Here is a 20,903-nt window from a genome sequence, read left to right as displayed (position 1 = left end):
AAGTGGCCTGAACTGGACAGAACAGCAACTCGCGTGCCTGCCAAGAAGTCCATCTGATTTGCTAAAGTGTGGGAGGAGGAGAGGAGAAAAAAAAAAAGCTGTTGGAGAGGGAGAGAGGGATTCAAACAGCCGAGCGATGTGACAAGAGGTAGAAAGAACGGCCTCGCTGGGAGAGCAGGAGAGAAAACAGTGGCGGGATGCCAAGGAGAGGGAACCAGCCTGCTGCACGCACCAGCACGGCGTCCTGCCTGCCGCGCTCACTGCTGCTCCACGAGCACCCGGGGCTGGGCTGCAGGAAGATGCAGCTGCTCCCGGAGGAGCACGGACCGGGCTCAGTACCGGCTGCTGGTGGAGGAGGGAGAGGAGCTGAGGGCAGGCAGCAAACACGCAGGGTTAGTTTTAGCAGTGCCCAGATGTTTGATAAAAAGACTTATGTTATCCTGCTCACCAACACCATAATCTGTCCGAGCATAGGTTGCTGCAGCCTGGCTCAAGATCTACGCCAGCAAGAGATTTCCAGCACATCCGACTGATGGGGAAGTAAGGAGGGAAAAATCCTCCAAAGCTGCGAGATGCTTTTTGTCCTCAAATCTGTCCCACCAAACCAGGCTTCCTATGAACCGCTGATCATAGAAGAGCATTTGGGAGGTGGCACCCTGCACAGAAAATGCTGACAAGGAGATGGGGACAGCACCTTTGGACAGCGCTGGGCCTCCCCAGAAAAGCACTGCTCAACACGAGACCGTGTTTAGGAGATAACAGGTGGAGAAGTTAAACAGCTCCAGGTGAGAGCTGCTTGGCAGAGGACAGACCCACTGCTCTACCACAAAATACTCCAGCAAAACAGGAATTCGACTGCCGCCCAGCACCGTCGCTCCAGGAATTCCCAACCCGGCTTTTGGTTCAGCTGTCTGATGCTTTCAAAAGTGCTCAGTAAATAAGGCAATATGAAAGTGATCCAGACCACTACTGATGCCTGAGGAAGTTCTGTGGAGCAGAGAAGCTGAATGAAGTCACACTGTGAAAATACTTGATAACATCTCTAAAATTAGCGTGAGCTCAAGGCATGGGACCTAAGGACAGAACCGGCACACTACATTCCCATCTAAACAGCAAGACAGACGGCATTTCCATCAGACAGGAGCCTCAGCTCATTCGCTGCGGGCTCCATCTACCCTAGGACAAGGATTTCCAAAACAGCTGAGAGCTTCTTCCACCAGGCCCACTGATGGAAACCGTATCAGCAAGAGCACACCACGGTCGAGGTGCTAATAACCTGGAGTTGTTACTCAAAAATTAAAGAGAGTCCTCGTGGTGCTTCTCAATCAAAAGACCGTTAAATATCTGTGATTGCACGTGTGCGAGTGGCTACAACCGCGCATCTGTAACACAGGAAAGATGTGATGCGTTCCAAAGGAGCAACACATTTGGGCCTCTCAGCTGTCTCAGGCTTTCTACTTTGCCAAAACCAGACCAAAGCGAAGGATGATTTCCACCAATATCACGAATCACGCCGCCAAAGTACACAGGGGCCCTTAGGAAACACACCAGGCGACACGGGGGGGAAGAGCATTATTACGTCAGGTTCTCTTACCTTTATCTTCAGGAAGGTAACCAAGCAATTCATTATTAACCACAAGGAAACACTCATCACATTCCAGAAGCCTTTGAGACAGGCTTTTCAGATGCAAGCGCTATCCAATAGATGTTTCCCCACTGCGAAGGAACAGCTTTTTTATTTATTTTGCAATTGCACCTACTTAAAGTGATTGTACAGCATCCAGCGAGGTGGCCAGGAGCTGAAGATGGGGAAATCCAGGCCAAGGAGAAGCTATTTCACGTGTTCCCTCCAAGCGTCCTTGCCATGCTGCGCCAGTCACCACCACAGGTTGGGGGGTTCTTCGGCCACTCTGCTTTTAAACAAGGTAATTTCATCCAAGTGCCTCATGGGGACATCTCTGATGACCTCCGTCAAGTCCTCGTGAAGCAGAGGGAAAATGACGACATTTAACGCGGGGCGGTCCGCCTGGAAACTAAATCAGACACAGGTTGTTAGCCAGGAGGAATACTAATTCTCCGGTGAAACAGGAGGGGATTGAGTGGATAAAAACCATGCGGTGGGGGCAAGGAAGGGTGCTCAGAGGGGGCAGGGGGGCAGCTGGAAGTCAGGGTCTCCCTCTCTCCTCTGTGCGTGTCGTTGGGGAGCACAGGCTGGGCTTGCACCCTTTTCAGAGAATCTGTTGAGCTGACACAAGCTTGACATGAAGAGGGAGAAAAAAATTTAAGAAAATCACAACGTACTGGTAATCTGAGATCCCAGCTGAGCAGGGTACCCAGTGACACCGATTTAAACCACCTACAAACCAGCAGCAAGTTGCAGGGCTGTTAAAAAAAAAAATCAGGCCAGAGCAGTGCCAGGCATTCCCTCGGGGCAGAGCATGGGATCATCGCTTCAGGCTCGGTTGTTCTGCATGCAGAGTCTGCACTCTGCAATTAGAGCACAGGTAAGTTTAGAAAGCTCAGATCTGCAGATAAGCATTTCAGAGCACACACACACGCACACAGCCTCCTTTTTAACACAAGTGGCAGAAACCTGCCTTAGCACTACGTGAGTTTGCCCCCAACACGTGTAAGTATCCCTCTTTGCCACTTGAATTCTGGGTTCGTTTCTAAATCCGCAGCCCCAGTGGTTTTGTCTCCTCTTACAAAAACCTGCAGGCTCCTCCTGTCCTCCCAGCTCTTCTTGCCAACATCCCTCTGCTGGGTCTGGTGTGCACACTGAGAACCCCAGACCCTGCAAGTGAGAGGCCTGATATGACAGCATGAGAGAGGAGCAGCAGAGGAAGAGGACAGCAAGAACCAAAGCCATTTATGCAATGCATAAAGAGCCATATAAAAAAGCCCAAGACCCTATTAAGCAAGTACACTGCGTAACAGCAGCCCAGTAAGAGAACGTGGGAGAAGAGAAATTGCCTTGCTTGGGGTAGCACAACAAAAGAGTTCAGCCTCTTAGAGCTAGGGGGGAAGGAAGTTATGCTATAGCTTAAGGGCTACACCCTTAAGATTAAAACACTTGTGACTATTAGCAGCGTGCCACCAAGCTGTTTCCACTGAACCGTGTGACAAGGGCCAGCTCGGTGTCACTCTAATGGAGGCAGAGTCAAACTGGCAGCATCAGTCCCTCGAGGCTGAAACGAGTTGTGTTGGGTCGAGAGAAGGGACGGCTGCTAAACAAGCTCCTCTTACTCAGATGTGTGTCTGAAGCTCATCTTTAGCAGTGAGACGGACAGGTTTCCCTCCAGCAGAGGAGATGGCTGGCGATTTGGCTGCTGGAAACACACGGGAAAATCCCAAGTGCTAGCAGTACAGACAGCTGAAGAAAAGGCTAGAGGAGGCTGGCATTTCCTGGGAGACAGCAAGGATGTTTCCGTGCACAAATGATTTGGAGTAGAGCTGCCAAAAATGTTGCATAGGGATTCCCATACCGAGTTCAGCTGCTTAGTCCTGGTGGGTTAAATTAATTTGCCTGAACCTAAGTAGCCGCAGGAGTAAGGATTTCCAGCAACAGAACTACCTGGGGCAATTTTCTATCTTTCTGCATCGCTGACTGCCCTTCATGCCTCACGCCTAAGGGCTGGCGGAAAAGGACACCGCTCCTTGGGAGGGTCTCGAGGCCTGGGTAGGAGCTGAGCAGTTTCTCACTTCCCCAGCACTACAAGAAACCAAGCAGCAAATCATCGCTGATGCGGGAGGCAGTTGGTAAAGTCTGCGGTGCAATTACATAAAAATACAGCAAATGTCTCTTTGATAGCCCCTCCTCTGCCTCAGCTCTTCACGTTCCTTATCCAACACCACAGTCCTGCGGAGAAAATCACGTTAATAGCCCGAGTTTGCTGAAGTTCAGCTAGGAAGAAACAGCGATCTTCATGAGATGCAGCCTTCCTGACCGTAACCCGCCCCCCCCTAGGCAAAGAAACCTCTGCTTCTTTCTTTGTATATAGACACTCCCAAATCAGATCCGCATGCTGCCTTCTCACCATATACAAAATCGTAGTTTATAAGCAGCCCTTACACGTAGCTATAAAAACAAGAACCTAGACAAGTTTACACGACGATCTGCCACCAAGACAACTGAAAAACCCCAGCGCAGTAAGTATACCTTCCAAAGAGGCTGGGTTTATAGAAGAGGTTTGAACTTGATCTTAACAACAAAAAAAAGGGGGAAAAAAAAGAAAGCTTTGTGATTTTCTCTCCCCCTCAACAGGAAGCTGTACGTTACTGCAAACCTTGTAAATTCCATACCCCAGCAAGTTGACGCCGGAGAATTCTTTCCATGTACAATTTGCGTGATTTAAGAAAAAAAGAATCAAATGCACATGGCTCGCTATTATTCTCAGCTAAATGTGCGTGCAAAGCCTCTCCTTTAACTGCCTGTTAAAAAACACCCTGATTTTAACGAGCAGCTGTCATAATGTTAAACTAGGATTAGCAGTTCCCAAAAGCAGACTCCCTCCGCAACCTATGCTCCTTTAGTCCGTCCCCGGAAGGCAATTCCTTTCTTCGTACACCTGTCCAGGTGGGCTAGATTAAGTGAGAAGCACTTAGAGCACTAGTTCGAAAGGCCCCGGGCGCGGGGAGGAGATAACAAGAAGGGGAAGAGATCGAGTTAATGAGTTGCAGAATAGCTCCTGTAATCTTCTTGACGGTTCTTCCTCATTCCACACCTGGATGGACTTCAAACTGGATCTACCCCTGCAAGCGCGTGGCTTGTAAAACGAAAACCTGAAGGACGGAGAGGGATATTGACCTGGGGAGACAAAAGAACTGCAGTTCCAGGCATGAAACCCTGCTTTTTTCCGAGGGAAAGAAACCAAGGATACGCTTACTTGCTCTCTCCTACAAAACCTCCAGACTAAACTCATCACGATTAATTAAATGAAAGCAAGTTTTCTAGGCAACTGACTAGCAGCCCCTTCAAAACATGTCCTTTAATCAGAAACAACCACTGGGATAACAAAGAAAATACCCCCCCTGCACACATATTTTCCAGCCATAGCCTCTGGTCCAGCAGACACAACACCAAACCAACATCCAGCAGCAGGAACATTTACAAGGAGGTCTCTGAAGAATCCCAGTTGGGATCTGGACGCTTTGTGGGCCTGGCTGCAGCAGCTGGCTGGAATCATCCACGGAGCTGAAAAACAGATATCAAAGCGTAGCCTGCTTCATACGTTCCTCCCAGCATCAACGCTGGTGTAACATCACACTACGGTCAGAGCTTGAACAGGCTGCACGTAGCTGAAAGGGTTAACGGCGCTCGGTTATTTGCCTCCAAAATTATCCCAGAACAGGTGTGGACTGGACACAGGAAGGTTATTTTCAAGTGAACAGCTTGGTAAATAGCCTACCACTACGGTCTCAATTACTTCCAACCAGCGTGGCAGGATGCAATATGTAGGTCAGGGACAAAGTCAAAAAGAAAGGGAAAAAGTCTAGAGCAAGGTCCGCACTTTAATCAGATTTCCGCAGTTTTAGCGAGACAAAAGAGTCGCTCCCCGGAATGCAGTTATCTCCTGGCAAACACTCCCAGTGTGTGCTTTCAGACAGCTCTTTGGAGAGGAAGCCAACGAGTCCCCGAACTCCACCTGCTGACACGGCCAAAGGGCAGCCCAAAGCTGGAGGAAAACCTCAGCAGGCAGCCCGCAGCCATGGGTTGTGCCTCGCTGTATCTGTCTGCGCCACAAATGCCCAGAAGACGACAGCTCTGCTACCTCAGGAGCTGCTCAGACTTACCTCCTCTTACTCCTAAGGATGGGAAAAGGCAGTGTTCGGAACCGAAGGATGTAATTCCCCTTGCGATTTCCAGAGAAACCTAAGAAAAGCCCTGTGCTAAATTCAGATGCTTCGGCACATCCCACTTCGCAACTGCTGGCAAGGTGGCGAGGGCACGCGGGGTGGTGTAATTGAGCACTGGCAACAAAAGAAGCTCACCCCCAGATAAAACGAGGAAATACAACGTAGCAGGAATGGATGGAGGCCAGATTTTTAAACTCCACAAACTGAGATAAGCTCATGGGAAAAGAGGCTCTAGAAAGGAAAAGTAAGGAAGGAAACCGGGAGAAGCTTGATTTGGGGGAACAAAGCAGAGGGGACCGAGCAGATCTGGACTCTGGTTTGCACGACTCGCCGCAGCAACTGAATCTCTGCTGCAGCCACATATCCCCTCCCTCCTCCTCTTAGACTTCACACATGGGCTGGAGTGTTGCTTCCATCAGGAGCGAGCTTCCCAGGAGAACAGAACGCAGACCGGCTCACATTTTGCCCTGCGCACAGCTCCTCCACCCGCACGCACAAAACCCCTGTTAATCCTCCGCCAGGCACGGCGTAAGGTTGTTTTTGCTGGAAGACTGGCTCGCAGCGGGGAGCTCAAGCGTGGCATCTGTCTTGGAAGCTTCAGCCAACCTACCTGAGCCAGGCTGGAAACTCCCGTCCCCGAAGCACGGCGTGGTGGAAGGGAGGAAGCGGCAGGGCAAGCGGGAACAGCTGCCGAGGGATGTGACCTGAGGGGACATGACCCAAGGCACAGCCAGGCACTTCGCTCTTCTTTGCAGGAAGGCCAGGCGGACACTTGGGGTTTGTTCCGCCGGTTGTGCCCGGATCTCAGGTCCAGGGAACTTCAGGAGCTCTCTCCTTATTGACAGCAACTGCCGAGGGCATAAAACAGAGCTTTTTTTTTTTCTTCCAGGTACACCAAAGGGGCTGCAGGTGGGATTCCCCCAGGCACCTCCTCTGTCAGCTGGGAGCATCCTTGCCACCCAGCCGGCACCCGAAGGGCTCTCAAGAGGGGTAAAAATGCCCACAGTGAGCCATTTCCAACCCTGCAAAGCACTGGTGTTGAGCAGACACCATCTTCTAATCTCAGAAACACACTTCTGAAGTCCCCTAGGAAAGCCGTTGGGGCTCCTCAGGTTGCTTCCAGCTCCACACAAGGAGATGTTTCCCCCAGAGAGCGTTTCCACTCACCGTGAGCCCCACCAGTCCAGCCTTCAACCCGAGAAGGGGCACAGACGGGACTCTGGAAGTCAGCGGCACACAGCTCTGCCACCAGCTCCAACGCAGCGTCCCCTGCCACCGCATCGTGTCCCGGACAAGAAGCGACACGCGCCAGATGCACCCCACGAGTAGAGGGGAATTACCTCTCTGCACCGTGGTTTCCCTCTGTAAGGCACGAATGGCACTCCACCACTTCTCCCGGGAGCTGAGGTTTGTCAGAAATGCTTCCAGACCGGGTTTCTTACGTTATTTTGCCAGCTGAACTCTGCATCAGTCAAATGTGACCGGACAATTAGAGAGGGAGGGAACGAGAACCCAAGGAGCAACGCCAGAGCGCCCAGGACACGTCCTAGGGGAGTGCTCTGCCAGAGCAAGCTGAAAGTTATTTCCTAATCTCTTCCACAAATTAAAAAGCAACTGCAGTAACTGCTCAATTAGATTTATTTTACTATGGAAATGCTTTAAAGCTGCAGTTAATGCTTCCGTTCAGCCTTTTACACCCGCGCGAGGAGAAGGCACGACGGTGCTACTCCGGTTTTATTTCCCAGCCGAGAGAGAGGAGGGCGCCGCCTGAAAGCCACCGGGTGCACAAAGCAATCTTCCCCCTGAGGAGGGTTTCGGGACCGAATTCCCTTCAAGAGGCAGGAGCTGGTAGTTGGAACGAGTCATTCGGGTTAGCCACAGGAATGCATTTAAGAAGGGGCTACGTTAGTACCCCCAGAAGAAGATACACAAATACACCAGGCTGGGGATGGCCCCACGAGCTGTGCCGGCTTGCGAAGTATTCGAACCCACCCTTCAACAACATCCCTGGCAGAAGCAGAGGTGTCGGGGCCACACCCCGAGCGGAGTCGGCCTTCGCCGAGCCCGCCAACGAATTCTTGGGTAAGGCGAGCTGACAAGGATGCAGTTTGTTATTCAGCCCGTGACGGAATGATTCAGGGGTTTCTAAGAGCAGGAAATGAAACAGACAATGAAAGCTGGAGCAGGATGCTAATGATTCACTCCGCCAGCCCAGCGATACATTAAGTCTTCTGCAATCAGACGCGGGGACCGAGCCCGCAACATGCTTAGGCTAGCGGAGTGGGATTGGCAGCTACCGCGCTGGCTCCGGGATCCAGGAAAGCAGCACTGCACCGAGAGGGACTTTTTCAAGGTCAGAAGGAAGAGAAGGTGGCGAAGGGAAGCAAAAACCAGCGTGGAAATCTCAAATAAGCCCCGGGTGGTAATACCAGCTTTTTGCAGCGCCGATACAACTGCAGCAGGGTGCTGGAGGGCTTTGCAGAATTCAAAGATGAGCTCGCACCCCCCGAGTGCCCTAGCAGCCCCCTCCCACCCCATCCACAAGTGGAAAGGAACACCAAACAGGGCTCTTCTGAGGCTGAGCCCACGGCGAGAATCCAAACAAGGAGAATAAATCGGTTGACTAGAAAAAGAAACTGCAGGGGCTTTCAGAGCAATAGCAACAAGGTGCGGGGGGACACGCTCAGCACTGATGTGAGCAAAAATTCATTTGCAATAGTTCAGTCCACTGCCAAATGCCAGGAGAAGGACTGGCTCGCTCAGCATTTTCCAGATACTCGGTTTCACCCCCCAGCTCCCACCTGGAAGCCCCGTTTCTGCAGCTGAACCCCAGGAGGGTGCTGCAGCCCCGCAGCGAGCAGCACGGCTGTCACCGCCACGCAGGGCACCGGAATCAGCAGCTGAAGGAAAGGAGAGATCCAGCCAAGGGTTTCATGTTTAAAAAAAAAATAACAGGCAGGGAAAAATTCATAAAATGCGGCAAACGCTTGAATAGTGAGATTAATTCAGATTGAAATAGCTATTCCTGGAAAGTAGCAGGAGTCCTATTGTGCAAGTCACATCAAACTAATCGCTGCTCACACCTGACGCTGGCAGAAGTAGGAGGGCTAAGTTAATATTTCTCTTCCTCCATGTCTTGGATCCCCAGAACAGGCAGATTGTCCTAAAACATTAGGATTCTCTGCACTTCCCAGCACTGGTTAACCCTCAGTCATCCAGATCCCGAGGCGTGGCATGACAGAGGGACTTTGCAGAGCCATTTCCTGCAGACAGGTAGCCGGCCTGGCGAGGGAAACAAAGGCACGGAGCTTGAGCTAGGGCTGCCAGCCCTCAGGGGATGCTGCACCAGGATCCCACCCTCTGTCCCCTCTCCCAGCAGCTACCAGACCCCTCCCTGCCTCCGGGAGATGCGAGCAGGCGAGCCAAGCTGCCCACCCAGCACCCCAAAACACACTTGAGCTGCCCCCCAGTCTTTCGCTTTCTGACCACGCCATCTTCCACGGCTTCCAAATCCTCTTGAATTGCACTTCTGTGAGTCACAACTCACCTCTACGCCTTGACACTTCTCCCTTATGTATGAAGAATCCCTAATGCTCTGAGGCTTTTCGGTTTGCTTTGTGGTGGGTTTTGTTGTTTTCTTTTAAATTTAACTGTTGCTTTCTCGATCTTTTCCAAGGACGGCTCGCGGGCTTGTATTGTCTGGTACTGCAGAGTCCTTGACATCACTACAAGGATAGGAGCTATCTAAACCCTTAAGCTAAAACCAGAAAAATTCTAAAGGAACACACTGGAAAATAAAATCTGCCCTTGAGGCCAAGGGGACATTTGCCAAAGCATTTCCCATCCCCTCTTCCAGCCTATTTTCTGCCGGCAAGCTCCGCCGGGAGAGCAACTTGTGCGCATTTGTGAGGTGCCCGCTGACCGTGCCATGTAGCAGCGCAATGCCGAAGCCATCCAAATCCCTTTTCCCGCAAGATTTTTGGGGCAGAGAAATACAAGCGTACAAACGCGATTATTTAGCATGCAACACATCAGGGCAGAGTACTGGGACACCTTCCGTAGGTCACAGCTCCATCTACTGACTACTTCACAAAATAACAGCGTGAAAACCCTCGGGGGAAGCCGCTTGAAGCAAGCCCCCTCCTCTTACCGCCTGGTTACACCGACTTGGAGCTCCCTGCAACCATTTAGAAAGAATCCCAGCACCGCAGCTCTGCCCAGAAGGAAGAAAACCTCTCGTTTCCAGGAATCTTCTTTGCACAGAAAAAAATAACGGGTTATGCTTGGAGCTACAACCGCGGGTCCTGGCATTGTGGTATTTTAATGGGTTGGAAGTGACACAGCAATAGGTTTAACAGAAGAGTTATTTAAGCAAAAACAGCACATGCTTTTAGCTAAGCACTCTGGCAAAGTTAGGGTGCAAGCACAAAAAGGAAAACACTGTTGTTAGATCCGCTGCTATCTGAAGTACGGCGGCAGCTGAGCACCATGTGATGGGGAAAGAAATGTCATTTTACAGAGAAAACTGTGAGCCGAGACCAGTGTGGTATGTGAAATCTGAGGCAGATCAAGGGAGCGGACACGGCTCACCCAGGCTGCATGCCCCTCTCTAAACACTGGGCCCTTCTCATGTGCACGGAGGATGTCCCTGAACCATAAAGACGATTACCCCTCCCCTCCATGTAGAAGAAAAAAGAAGGAAGAACACTGCAATGATTTATCTGCCCAGAGGGAAACCGTCTTCTCCAAGGCTCAGAGGAGACCTTGCCCTTGCAAGCCTCTTGTTTGCTGATGAGGGCTCCAGACGAATTCTCTTCCGCTTACTGTGCTCCGTTGCAAAAGAGGCAGGACTGAATCAGAGGCTTTTTACGGACTGAAACACAAGAAGTAACCTCTCTGAAATAGCAGCGAGCTTCAGCCAGAAGACTGCCCAAAGGAAAGCTGGGGAGCACAAGGCCTAGTTTAGAGCTGTCACGAGGCTAAAAGGCACGAGGACAACTTTCTTTGCAGGCCAGTAGAGCAGAAATAGATAATGCCATCCTATCTTACGGACAAGGGGAAGAGTTTGAGAACCTGCTCAGGCTTTAAGCCATCGGTGTGGAGCGGGAGGTTCAACACCTGAGCTCCCATCACCGCAGCCTGTGCACGTGCCACCTTCCAGCACAAGTCCGTGGTAGAAACCGGTCTGTTCTCCCCAAATCGGTCCCAGCCTCTTCTGCGAGCCAAACCCTCCTGTGAATCCACATCTGAAAAAGAACTGCACGGCACTGGATGGTATTTTCAAGCCCTCCGAGCCCTACCACCTGCAGCAAGCTCCTGCATATGCCCAGCCCAAGGACCCCCTTGCTCCCATTTCTTCTTTCTGGAGGCGTTGGGAGAACGGGGGTAATTTCAGCCCTATCTCTTTGTCCACAAGCTGCAGTCACTTGGCTGCTCTCAGCCTAAACAAGATCATCTCTGCAGCCCCACAACAGGGACTCTGCCCCGCAGAGGGACCTGAGGAATACAAACCCATTCCCCCAGCTCCAAGGGAGGGGAGCAAAGAAAGGCTCGCAGCCCTGCCTTCCCTGCTCTCACCTCCTCCTTCCCACTCATCCCTCATGTTTTCCCTGCACACACAGCATCTGCACACATCCCTCCCCCCCAAAAAATAAGAAAAAAAAAGAAAAGCCACCTTCTTTCACTCTGGCACAGGATATCTAACTTCAAACTTGCTGCCCGACAGGCCCTTCCAATTTCAAGTTTGGATTAAAGGCATGCAAGCAGCACCTTCTTACAGGAAGCCACGCAGTATGAACTAGAGCCTCTTCCACAGGTTAAAGTTATGAACTAGCTCGCTCAAGGATTTTACTGCACGTCTCTTTGCCCTTGGAGCAGCAGATAAAACGCAGTCAAGAGAAAGTCAATTCCTGACCCCCATCTGGAGGGGCATTTACGCAAGGACGAGAACAGGATCGCAGGGAAAACCACGTGGTTAAAGGCTCGCTGATGGCTCGCGGAAGACCCCAGGCTTTGCTTACACATCGTTTTCTGTATTTTGTTCCTTCCGTGTTATTGCTGGAGACAGTTGCATGAGAACGGGATCTCTGTTGCTTAGGAGAGCATCTGCTCCCACTGCTTCTCCTCCTGAAGTCATAATCTTACGTGACATCAAAATCGTTTCCAGAGCCACCAATTACAATGTCATAGGGGATTATGACTTCAGGTGCAGGATTTGCAGTGGGAGCAGATGCTCTGCTCAGAAGAAAGAACTTCAAAAATTCTGTTTTCATACAAACGTCTCTATTAATAAGATACAAAAGGAGAGGAATAGCATGACAGCCAGAACTGTTGCTAAATATAAAAGCAGTTTTTAACATTTTCATGAGGCATCAGCTGCTCTTTGGAAAGTTCCCAGGGTTTAAATTATTAAGAGGTACAGAATGTAGTGGGAATCCATACACAGCAGAGAAAGAGAGGAGGAAAAGACTGCAGAACAGCATTTTTCTGCTCAGTAAGCGGACATTAAAATGTTGGCCAGTGCTGCAATGGCATCTCAGGGAGGAGGGCAGAATAAAAACCAGAAACCGTGGATTCTTGGTTCTTTTTAAGGATCCTCAAAGCACTACCAAAATCAACCGAGGACTGACTTTACAGATACGACGCCCTGTAAAAATACAAACCCAAGGAATCCCTGTCACATCACAAGGAACTCATATAGGTGTTTCCGACAGTCACTGTCCCAAAAGAACACGGAGCCTTCTAGAGGCTGTAACAAGCAATCCCGTGTGCAGCTCGAGAGGTAGCTAATGTAGTCATAGGCTCTTCTGGATCCGATCCTCGGAAACGAGCCAAGAGTAATAAGTCAGTCTGAAGCTGGAGGAAGGCTGGGGGGAGGAGCACCCCTTAGGACGCAGCGATAACGCCGTGCGATTTGAAATTTTTGTTAGAGCTTAACAGGGCAAAGCAACGGTAGGTGACAAAGAAAACAGATCGAAGATGGAGAAAATGCCTTATAGGAAAAAAAAATAATGGGAAGTCTGCTGCATGGGAAATATTTTGTTAGACGACTGCCACTATTAGATTCCAAAATGCCAGGAGTAATTAAAAGCTCTCTTTTCAAATGCAGTTCACGGCTCACACAAACATTTCCCAGCACGTGAGCCTCTGAACACTGCAAGGGGCCAAGCAAAACGCATTTAAGAACTGCCAAACGTGCAAAGGCAGTGTGTACCAATTCTTTCCCCCCGCCAGAGAAAAACCCTTCACAACAACCCTTTCAAAAGGCTTTGAATTGTACTACCAGGGGATTATCAGTAAGTGACATTTACAAGTGATTAGAGGACGAAGAATTATCTTAGTCACTTGTGGGAAAGGAGGAAAGCTTCAAGGTCAAACCTCTCAGTACTTAAAATGTCGGCAGATGTTTTGTTTACACGAGAAGTGCCATTTGATTTATGATGGGGCTGTACATCCACAACTTCAGCTGAGCCCTGATGGAACCGCCGAGAACGCGGGTGGGAACGGAATCAGGAATTCATACAATACCTTCAAATATTTCACTGATTGACTCTTATTAAAATAAGAGGCTATTTCATGCGCCAAGCAGTTACACAGTACCTATTAGCTTCTTAGAACAAGTGCTCCAAGCCGTATAAACCTTGGCAAGCGAGGAAATGGGAGATAAATCTTGAGCAGCTCCAGAAATCCCACGCCAACCCCTTTTCCGCACTCACCTCCGGACAATAGACTGCTGGAGGTTTTTGCAGACGGTGAGAGATTCTCCCATAAACATGTGGCACATGATGACCTCAAGGCAGTTGGCCATGAATGACATCACTGCGTCAGACTGCAGAGTCCCGCTCCGGGAGACGATGCAAAGCCGCTGGAGAGAGGAGCAGTGGCTCAGTGCCTGGAAGAACTGGGCGCCCGCGCTGAAGTAGGGCTGTTCCAGCCTGCGGGAGTAAACAGAAACAAGTCAGCGGGCAATTCGGGCTTGGGACGCTTTCAGACAGGAGAGAAGAGGGCACATTTACAGGGGTTTGGCAAACGGAGCAAGCAGCATCCCCCCCAACCTGTTCCACCCACACACGTGATGGCTTCTACCTGCTGGTGCCAGCGGTAGGGCACAAAATCCTGACTTTGCAAGCTCAGACCTCCCGCACGCTAGCTACGCTCGAACGATGCGAGCTGAAGGTCGGGGGGACAAACACGCAGAAAGGGCCTACGCTGCAGAATGCCAGCGAGTAAGCCTGCTTCTGAGAGGCTTCCACAAAAGCACGTTGGGTAAGGTGGGTCCGAAACCTGAGCAGCAGATTGATTCTGGTCTTAGGACAAACACAGCTAGCAAAAGCTGGGCTGACATCCACCAGCTGATGTGGATTTAGGGACTTCCAGCCCCAGCGCGCCAACCCCTGATCTGGTTAAGCTTTATTTTACTGCCTAGAGAGAAGCAAGCGCGAAAAACTCGCAACGTGAGTGTGGCGATACGGACCTCGTGCCTCTGAGCCAGCAGTGACCACCCCCAGCCCTGCCTGGCCAGAGGATGGGAAAGAATTGCCGCTACTTTATTGAGAATCGACGCAACCTTTACCTTAAATACTCGGCCCAGGGAGCAGAGATTGGATTTTTCTCTCCTGGATATCCCCAACGAGGGGTCTGTGCCTTAGCTAGCAGCACACCCGAATGCCCCCCCCCTTGCAGAAACCAGTTTGCAGGACACAAAACCTGCTCGGGGCCGGCGCCACCAGGAGAGCACATCTGCTCCGAGCGGGTTTACTGCGGGACCTCAGAGCACGTGGGAGTCCCAGTCATTGGGTCAGCGGGGCCAAGAGCTCTGCCAAGGTTAATCCAGCAGGTGGGAACAAGCTGTCGGCCCCAGCCTGATCGGGATAATCTCTGCGCAGGCTTTTGTAGCATGTGGGGGTATCTCAGCAACTTAATCCCGTTAGTCGATGAATTCTGTTTTAGTGTCTCAGTCCGAGACTGCTGGTCAATTTACAACGCCTGTAGAGACCCTAACAGCCTACTAGCTCCTTCAGCAAGAGCTCAAAATGGATATTAAGGAAATGGGAAGCTTCTCCAATTTTTCAGCAGCGCTACTGGTCCGCTATCAGTCTAGGACAAAGCACAGAAGCCCCTGCAACCTTACAGCAGGTTTCTAGGTTAATCCCTGTAGCTAGAAACACTTGCAATACTGCCTTTCGCTCGCTAGATGACAATGTTGCTTTGGAATAGCTCTGAAACTAATTCTCAGCCTGGAAAGCGGGGAGGGGAAAAGGGGTAGAAGCACCAGAGAATTAGTTAAATGAAAAAAAGCGCATTATCAGGAGGAAGCGCTAAACATTAAAAACCTTTTAAACCTATTTAAGACCTTAGGCTTCGCCCAAGGAACCACCGCAGCTCCCACTGAAACGCCCGGCTGTCACAAGGACAAGGACTCCCTTGCTCATCCTTCACAGAGGCTGTGCGCTGCCTCCCATCTTCAGCGGTCACAGCCTCCATTTCAGAGGCTCTGGGAGCTGCAGCACTGCACGCCCAAGCCTCCCTCCCCGCATCTCGGCTCTTCCAAGGGCATTTAGCCTGCTCAAGGATAAATAAATATCCATGCACGTGACCCGAGCCATTAAGCAAGCGAATCTCCAACCGCATCTCTGACAGCTGCTGTCCCTGCGATGAGACCAACGCTCCTCGCCTCTTGCAAATGGGAAGCATTAGACAAGGAAAAACCAAGAGGGGTTTTAGCTACCCCTTCACGGGTGCGATGGCTTAGGATCATGCCCACAAACACCAGTCTCAGCTGACGAGCAATGATTTTAGTCACGCCATAATTAACTGTGATCACAGGCACGCACCGTGAGAGGATGACCTTGCTTTTACTGTTCTTGGGCATTTTAGACCTGTTTTGCGAATAGATACGGACCAGACCTCACAGGTCTGCCAGTTTCACCAACTGAAACCGATTTGGGGGGGGAAAAATAAAATTAAAAAATAAATAAAATTAAAAAAAAAAGAGAGGTGGTTTTAAAATATAAGCCAAAGGTAGAAAAATATTGCAATGGGGCTCTACACGATCTAGACATGGTAGGAATCTCTTCCATCCTGGAAGTTTAAGAGGTGTACGTGTACACAAAGTCAAAAAGTCAGCAAAGGCATGTAACATTTAACCTAGCCCTGACAGTTAGCTCCCAAATATGCTGCGTCCACTCTTCCTTATCTAAAAGGAAGGCAGTTGCAGCACAGAGACTTTAAGCACTTAAAACACTGGTTAAAAGGCATATCCTGAGCCCTCGAGAACAGCACGAGATGCCTTCCTGTGCTCCTCAACTCTGCAAAGAAAATAACCTGTTTTCAAGCCATTACAGCAACTTTTGACCCATTTTTTGAACAGAGGGCGATTGGAAGAGGAACACTCGCAGTTTTTACACAAAGACGCGCTCCATTTCTGGAGCTCCACAAACAAAACGGAGATGTCCGATGGCAGCCCCTCACCTGAGATCTCTCAAGCACTTGCAGTGTTTCAGCATGTCCATGAGAGCAGACATATAGACCACCTTCCCCATCATGCCCAGGTTGGCCAACGAAAGAGTCCGCAAATGCTGGCACTGCAATCCGATGCTAACGAGCCCAGAACCAGTAATAATATTTGGCAGCTGTGCTAAGGTGAGGCTCTGCAAGTAAGTCAATTGGCTAATGGCAGCCACCTCCGAATCCCCCACACTTTGTGCCCGGACGCAAGGAGGCAACGAGTTCCGAATGGCTGGCTCGTTGCGGGGCATGGCAGAGGAAAAACTGGACCCTATTATTTCCAAGGTTTCCAAAAATCGGAGACTTCCCATCAGAGTCCAGAACACCGAAGACTCTATCTTCTGATTTGCCTGGTCCGTTAAGTTCCTCGGGTACGTCTGTATGCCCACCCGGACTTTCTTTCCAAACGTTTGGGGCACCGCATTAGACTGCGTGGGAGGCTTTTCCATGTTTGCAGCAACGTCCGTGATGGAACAAACTGGTAGTGCTAGCGAGAGTAGGTACTTTAGCCTGGACAGAAGCTGGCACAAATGATTCCCTACGCTTTCCGAGCTGTGGTGGTGAGCTGCGGAGAGGTTGAGGTGTCTCAGGTTGCAGCACGACACTACCAGGCTTTCCAGAATGCTACTGTCAATGTCGTCTTCTGCTTTTCGGAACAAGGACTCTGGAGCCAGACAGTGAACACAGCCACTGAGGTTCAGACTGGTCAAGCTTTTAAGATCCTTCCCACCGTTAATAACTCTCTGGATCAGGTGACCACCAGATAAGGTGCATCGGCTAAAGCTGAAGTAGAAAGGGTTGTTGAACTTCAAGTGTTGCAGGAGCCCAGAGCCGTTAATCCAAGCTTTGGGCAACTGTAAAGCATCCAGGCGTACATTTCGAGCCATGGAGTCCAGGAGGTTTTTAGTGGCTCCCGTCTCAGCGAAACTACCAGGGGCAGAAATAAGGAAGGCGTGCAGGTTCTCAGGTGTCCGATCACTTAGCACCGCCAAGTACAGCCTCACCACCTCCTGATTAACGTAGCCAGGAGCCAGCCTGGCATAGAAGACGCGAAGGTTCTGGTAATGGGGCACGTTGCTCTCCCCTACCATTAGCTGCCCAGAGAGCATAAAACCTTCTCGCGAGCGATCAAGGATCTCAAAATAAAGCAGCAGTTTCTCAAGGCTAGTGCAGCACGGAACAACACCGTATGACGGAGTGTAAAGGGTTTGCTTCAATTCCGAGACGCGGCTAAGAGTGGCTTTACACTCACTGCTTAGCTGACTGGCATCGAAACCCGGGTTTACATCTATCGCCAGGGAGCGCAGGTGCTGGAGCGCGGACAGCATCTTTGAGAGGCGGAGAGAAGTGATGTGGCACCCAGACAAGTTCAGTTTTACCAGGTTCTTGCATCGTATTACATGATCAATAGTGGAGCTGGGCAGCCAATAGCACCCAGCCATGTTCAGCTGGTAAATCTCTTTTCCGATATCCCTCATCAGTTGCTTCACTTTGTCTTTGTTTACCTGTACTCAAACAAAACCAGATTCAATGAGATATATGGCAAGTGTGCACTGACTCAGTTTCCCATCTGAAAATGGGGATGACACTGGCTAGCACTTAGATTATGTGGTTCATCCCAGGGCCTTGGAACACTAGCACAGCCTAAGAACCATTAAAGCATCACTTAATCTGCCATGCTTTGGCCTCCTAAGATTACCCTCCCTTTAGCTTCTCAGTCTGTGCAGTTCTGCATTACTGACTGCGAGGCCAAAATCTGTTCAGCAGCTGATAGCGGAACGGAAGACAATCTCCATTTTTCTAACAGCAAAACTATTTCAGCAGAATTATCCACCTATGGAGACTCAAATTAAAAGAACGCTTTCATTCTCCTTCATCCGCTTTCTTTTGGAAATGAAGAAGAGAAGCTTACGCTTGGCGATACAGTCCTCATAACACGTATCACCCTTCTTCCTAAGCTTTATTTTTGTCACAACTCATATACATTTTCTGGCTTAGCTGACTGCATGCCTGACAGCAACATGCACAAGTTTTTCTGCTCATATAGATTTCTTTGCACAACAACATGGAAAATATATTTTGGGAAAATGGTATCTTCATACAACCATAGTCAAAAGCAGCTATAAATGGCAAGTCAAGTTTACTTTCATTTTAGCCTCCAGGAACAGAGAAAATATATAAAATACCATCAGTGAAAACTAACTAAGGGAGCACAGAGCTGTCCTAACAAAGCATTCTGCAAAACAAATGCTTTTATAAAAACAGTTTATTGTTTATTTGTTTTTTTTTTTTTTTCAGAGTTCAAGAGCACGACATTTATGCAGACACACTGAAGTGTTCTATTTCTTGGCATTTTTTCAGAAGTCAGACTTGTCTTCACAGCTAACAGAAGAAGCAAGCTACTCTCCCCACCTTATAGTCTTTCTGAAGTAAGACTGTATGGGTTAGACTCTTGTCAAGGCAAAGCGTCGCGAGTTTCCTGCAGGTTTTCCTGACATTCAGGACAAGGTCTGTGCAAGGGACGTAGCTTAGGATGTGCAAAAGGATCTCATCCGAGAACTCCATCAGGTTGACACCATTATTTTCCTCCTCGCTCTCCCCACTTACAAGCTCCTGAAAGAGAAAAAAAAAGAAAAAAAGAAAAGCTACCAGTTCACAGACTTCAGCAAAGCTTGTGAGAAAACGGATACCCTGTGTCTCAGAAGGATTTATAAAGCGAGATTTATAAAGTGAGATAAAACAGAACCACTTGAATTGTTAAATACTCCCACCCGCCTTGAGAAGCCAAAACCTCTCCCTTAAAAGACAAAACTGAGGTAGTGCAAAACTTCACGCAAAGCCACAGTATCTTCAGTCACTCTTTTGCTGTGGACTGCTTAAGAAATAAAACATTTACCTTCATTCTTCTTCTGCTACTGATTTTGCAACTGGAAAAGCGTCACTCCCTGATTCTTTCAGAATATAACCCAGCAATCCCTTCCCACATCTTTCCCCTAAGAGCAATCCATTCCAATAACCTTACAAGTTACGTAACCGTTCATATGTATCAAGAAATAATCAGCCTGCAGCCCAGTATCAGACTACCCCTAGCTCTTCTGCAACACGTCACGCCGTAACTGTGCCAAACCTCGACCACCGATGGCTGTGCTCCCCTCAAGCACCCCTTTTGCTCCCTCACCCCGCGATCCCTCCATCACCACCCAAGAGGCCCCTGCCTGGCCCCCAGCCCACCCCCATCGCACCGAGCTGGTGGTTTTGGACTTAAACCCTGCTTTTAATGAAGCTCGAGTGGAAATTAACGCAGCGCCAGCCCCTAAAGGGGAAGGGGGTGCTCTGGTGCCACGTCGCATCACCCAGAAAACCCCACAGAGCATCCCTCCAGGAGGGCGACCCCTCAGGACCGGGTGCTCAGCCCAGCCCCGCGGGGAGCCCCCTCACCCCCGGGGCCGGCTCCAGCCCCGCTCACCTCACCCCCAACCCCTGAGGGGAGCCCGGCTTCCCCCATCCCGGGGCCGGCCGCGGTTAACCGGCGCTCGGAGGGACGGAGGACGGGGAGCAGCCCCTCCACACCTCACCTCTCCACAGCGGAACATGGCGGCGGCCCCGCCGCACCGGGCACCGCTCAAACCCGCCGCCTCCCGGCCTGGCTCCCCGCCGGCCCGGCCGCCGCACGGTTCTTCCGGCGCTGCCATGACCCGGCTTCCGCGGCTCGCCACTCCTCCGCCGCCCCGCGCCGCCATCTTGAGGCGGGAGCGCGGGGAGGGCGCGGCCGCCGCCCGCCGCCATCTTGAGCGCGGCGCCGCCATGCTGGGGGTGGCGGCTGGGCGCTGCCCCCCTGACGGAGGATGCGGGGCTCGGTCCCCGGCTTGCAGGGCTCGGCCCTGAGGTTAAATTAAGCACGGTCCCGCTGCATGCAGCGGGTTTCTTCACCTCTGCCTGACTCTGGTGGTGCTGAGGTGTTGGGAGCCGAGCGAGGAGGGCAGCCTCTCGGTGTCTCCTCTCGGTCTCCTCCGCCACCTCAGCGGCTGACTCACGCCAGGCCCGCGCCCCACGAAACCTTGAGGCTGCTCCCAGAATGAAAATCCGCCCTGCGCCGAGCCGTGACTCAGCCGGCAGCAGCACACGGGGCACGGAGGGCTTGGCCGGCCACCCCAGCGGGGTATTTTGCAGCCTCCGGGGCATTTGCTGGATTAGTGCCCTGCTCTTCAGCGCAGGCAGCGGGCAAATGATCCTGTCCCTGTCCATAGTGGTTTTGTAGGCTGGGAGCAGCTTGGGGTGACACCCTGAGCACTGAAGGACTTGATCCTAATGAGAGAGGGGGGCCATCACTACTACCCCTTCCCTCCAAAGCATCCACCCGCACCACAAAACCCTTATATAAACCAGCTGGCTTCAGCCTCACTGCTCATTTATGCAATGAACGTAACCTGGGCTCTGACGAGGCTGAATCTCCTCACCCCGGCAGCAGGTGTGAGGCAAATTCCACACAGGGGGCCGTGCAGAAGTCACCCGGGGGTGCTGCGAGCGCAGCCATTGCATAG

The 20,903-nt window shown here is 50.9% G+C and overlaps 1 protein-coding gene across 1 annotated transcript; it reads right to left on the bottom strand.

Moving 5' to 3' along the window:
* Window positions 1–1,717: 1,717 nt before the first annotated feature.
* On the bottom strand, window positions 1,718–20,703 carry FBXL18 (F-box and leucine rich repeat protein 18). Its single transcript, XM_048061830.2, has 5 exons — window positions 19,938–20,703; window positions 18,775–18,975; window positions 16,327–17,867; window positions 13,572–13,790; window positions 1,718–2,033 (listed from the first exon to the last, which is right to left on the bottom strand). The coding sequence occupies exons 1-5, from the start codon at window positions 20,166–20,168 to the stop codon at window positions 1,877–1,879; spliced, it is 2,349 nt and encodes a 782-aa protein (XP_047917787.1). The 5' UTR covers window positions 20,169–20,703; the 3' UTR covers window positions 1,718–1,876.
* Between the last annotated feature and the right edge of the window lie 200 nt (window positions 20,704–20,903).

This window comes from Anser cygnoides, chromosome 15 (genome assembly GCF_040182565.1).
Source record: "Anser cygnoides isolate HZ-2024a breed goose chromosome 15, Taihu_goose_T2T_genome, whole genome shotgun sequence".
In the NCBI taxonomy this organism is placed as follows: domain Eukaryota; kingdom Metazoa; phylum Chordata; class Aves; order Anseriformes; family Anatidae; genus Anser; species Anser cygnoides.
Note: the sequence above shows the minus strand (reverse complement) of the source record. Positions and strands in the feature narration are given on the sequence as shown.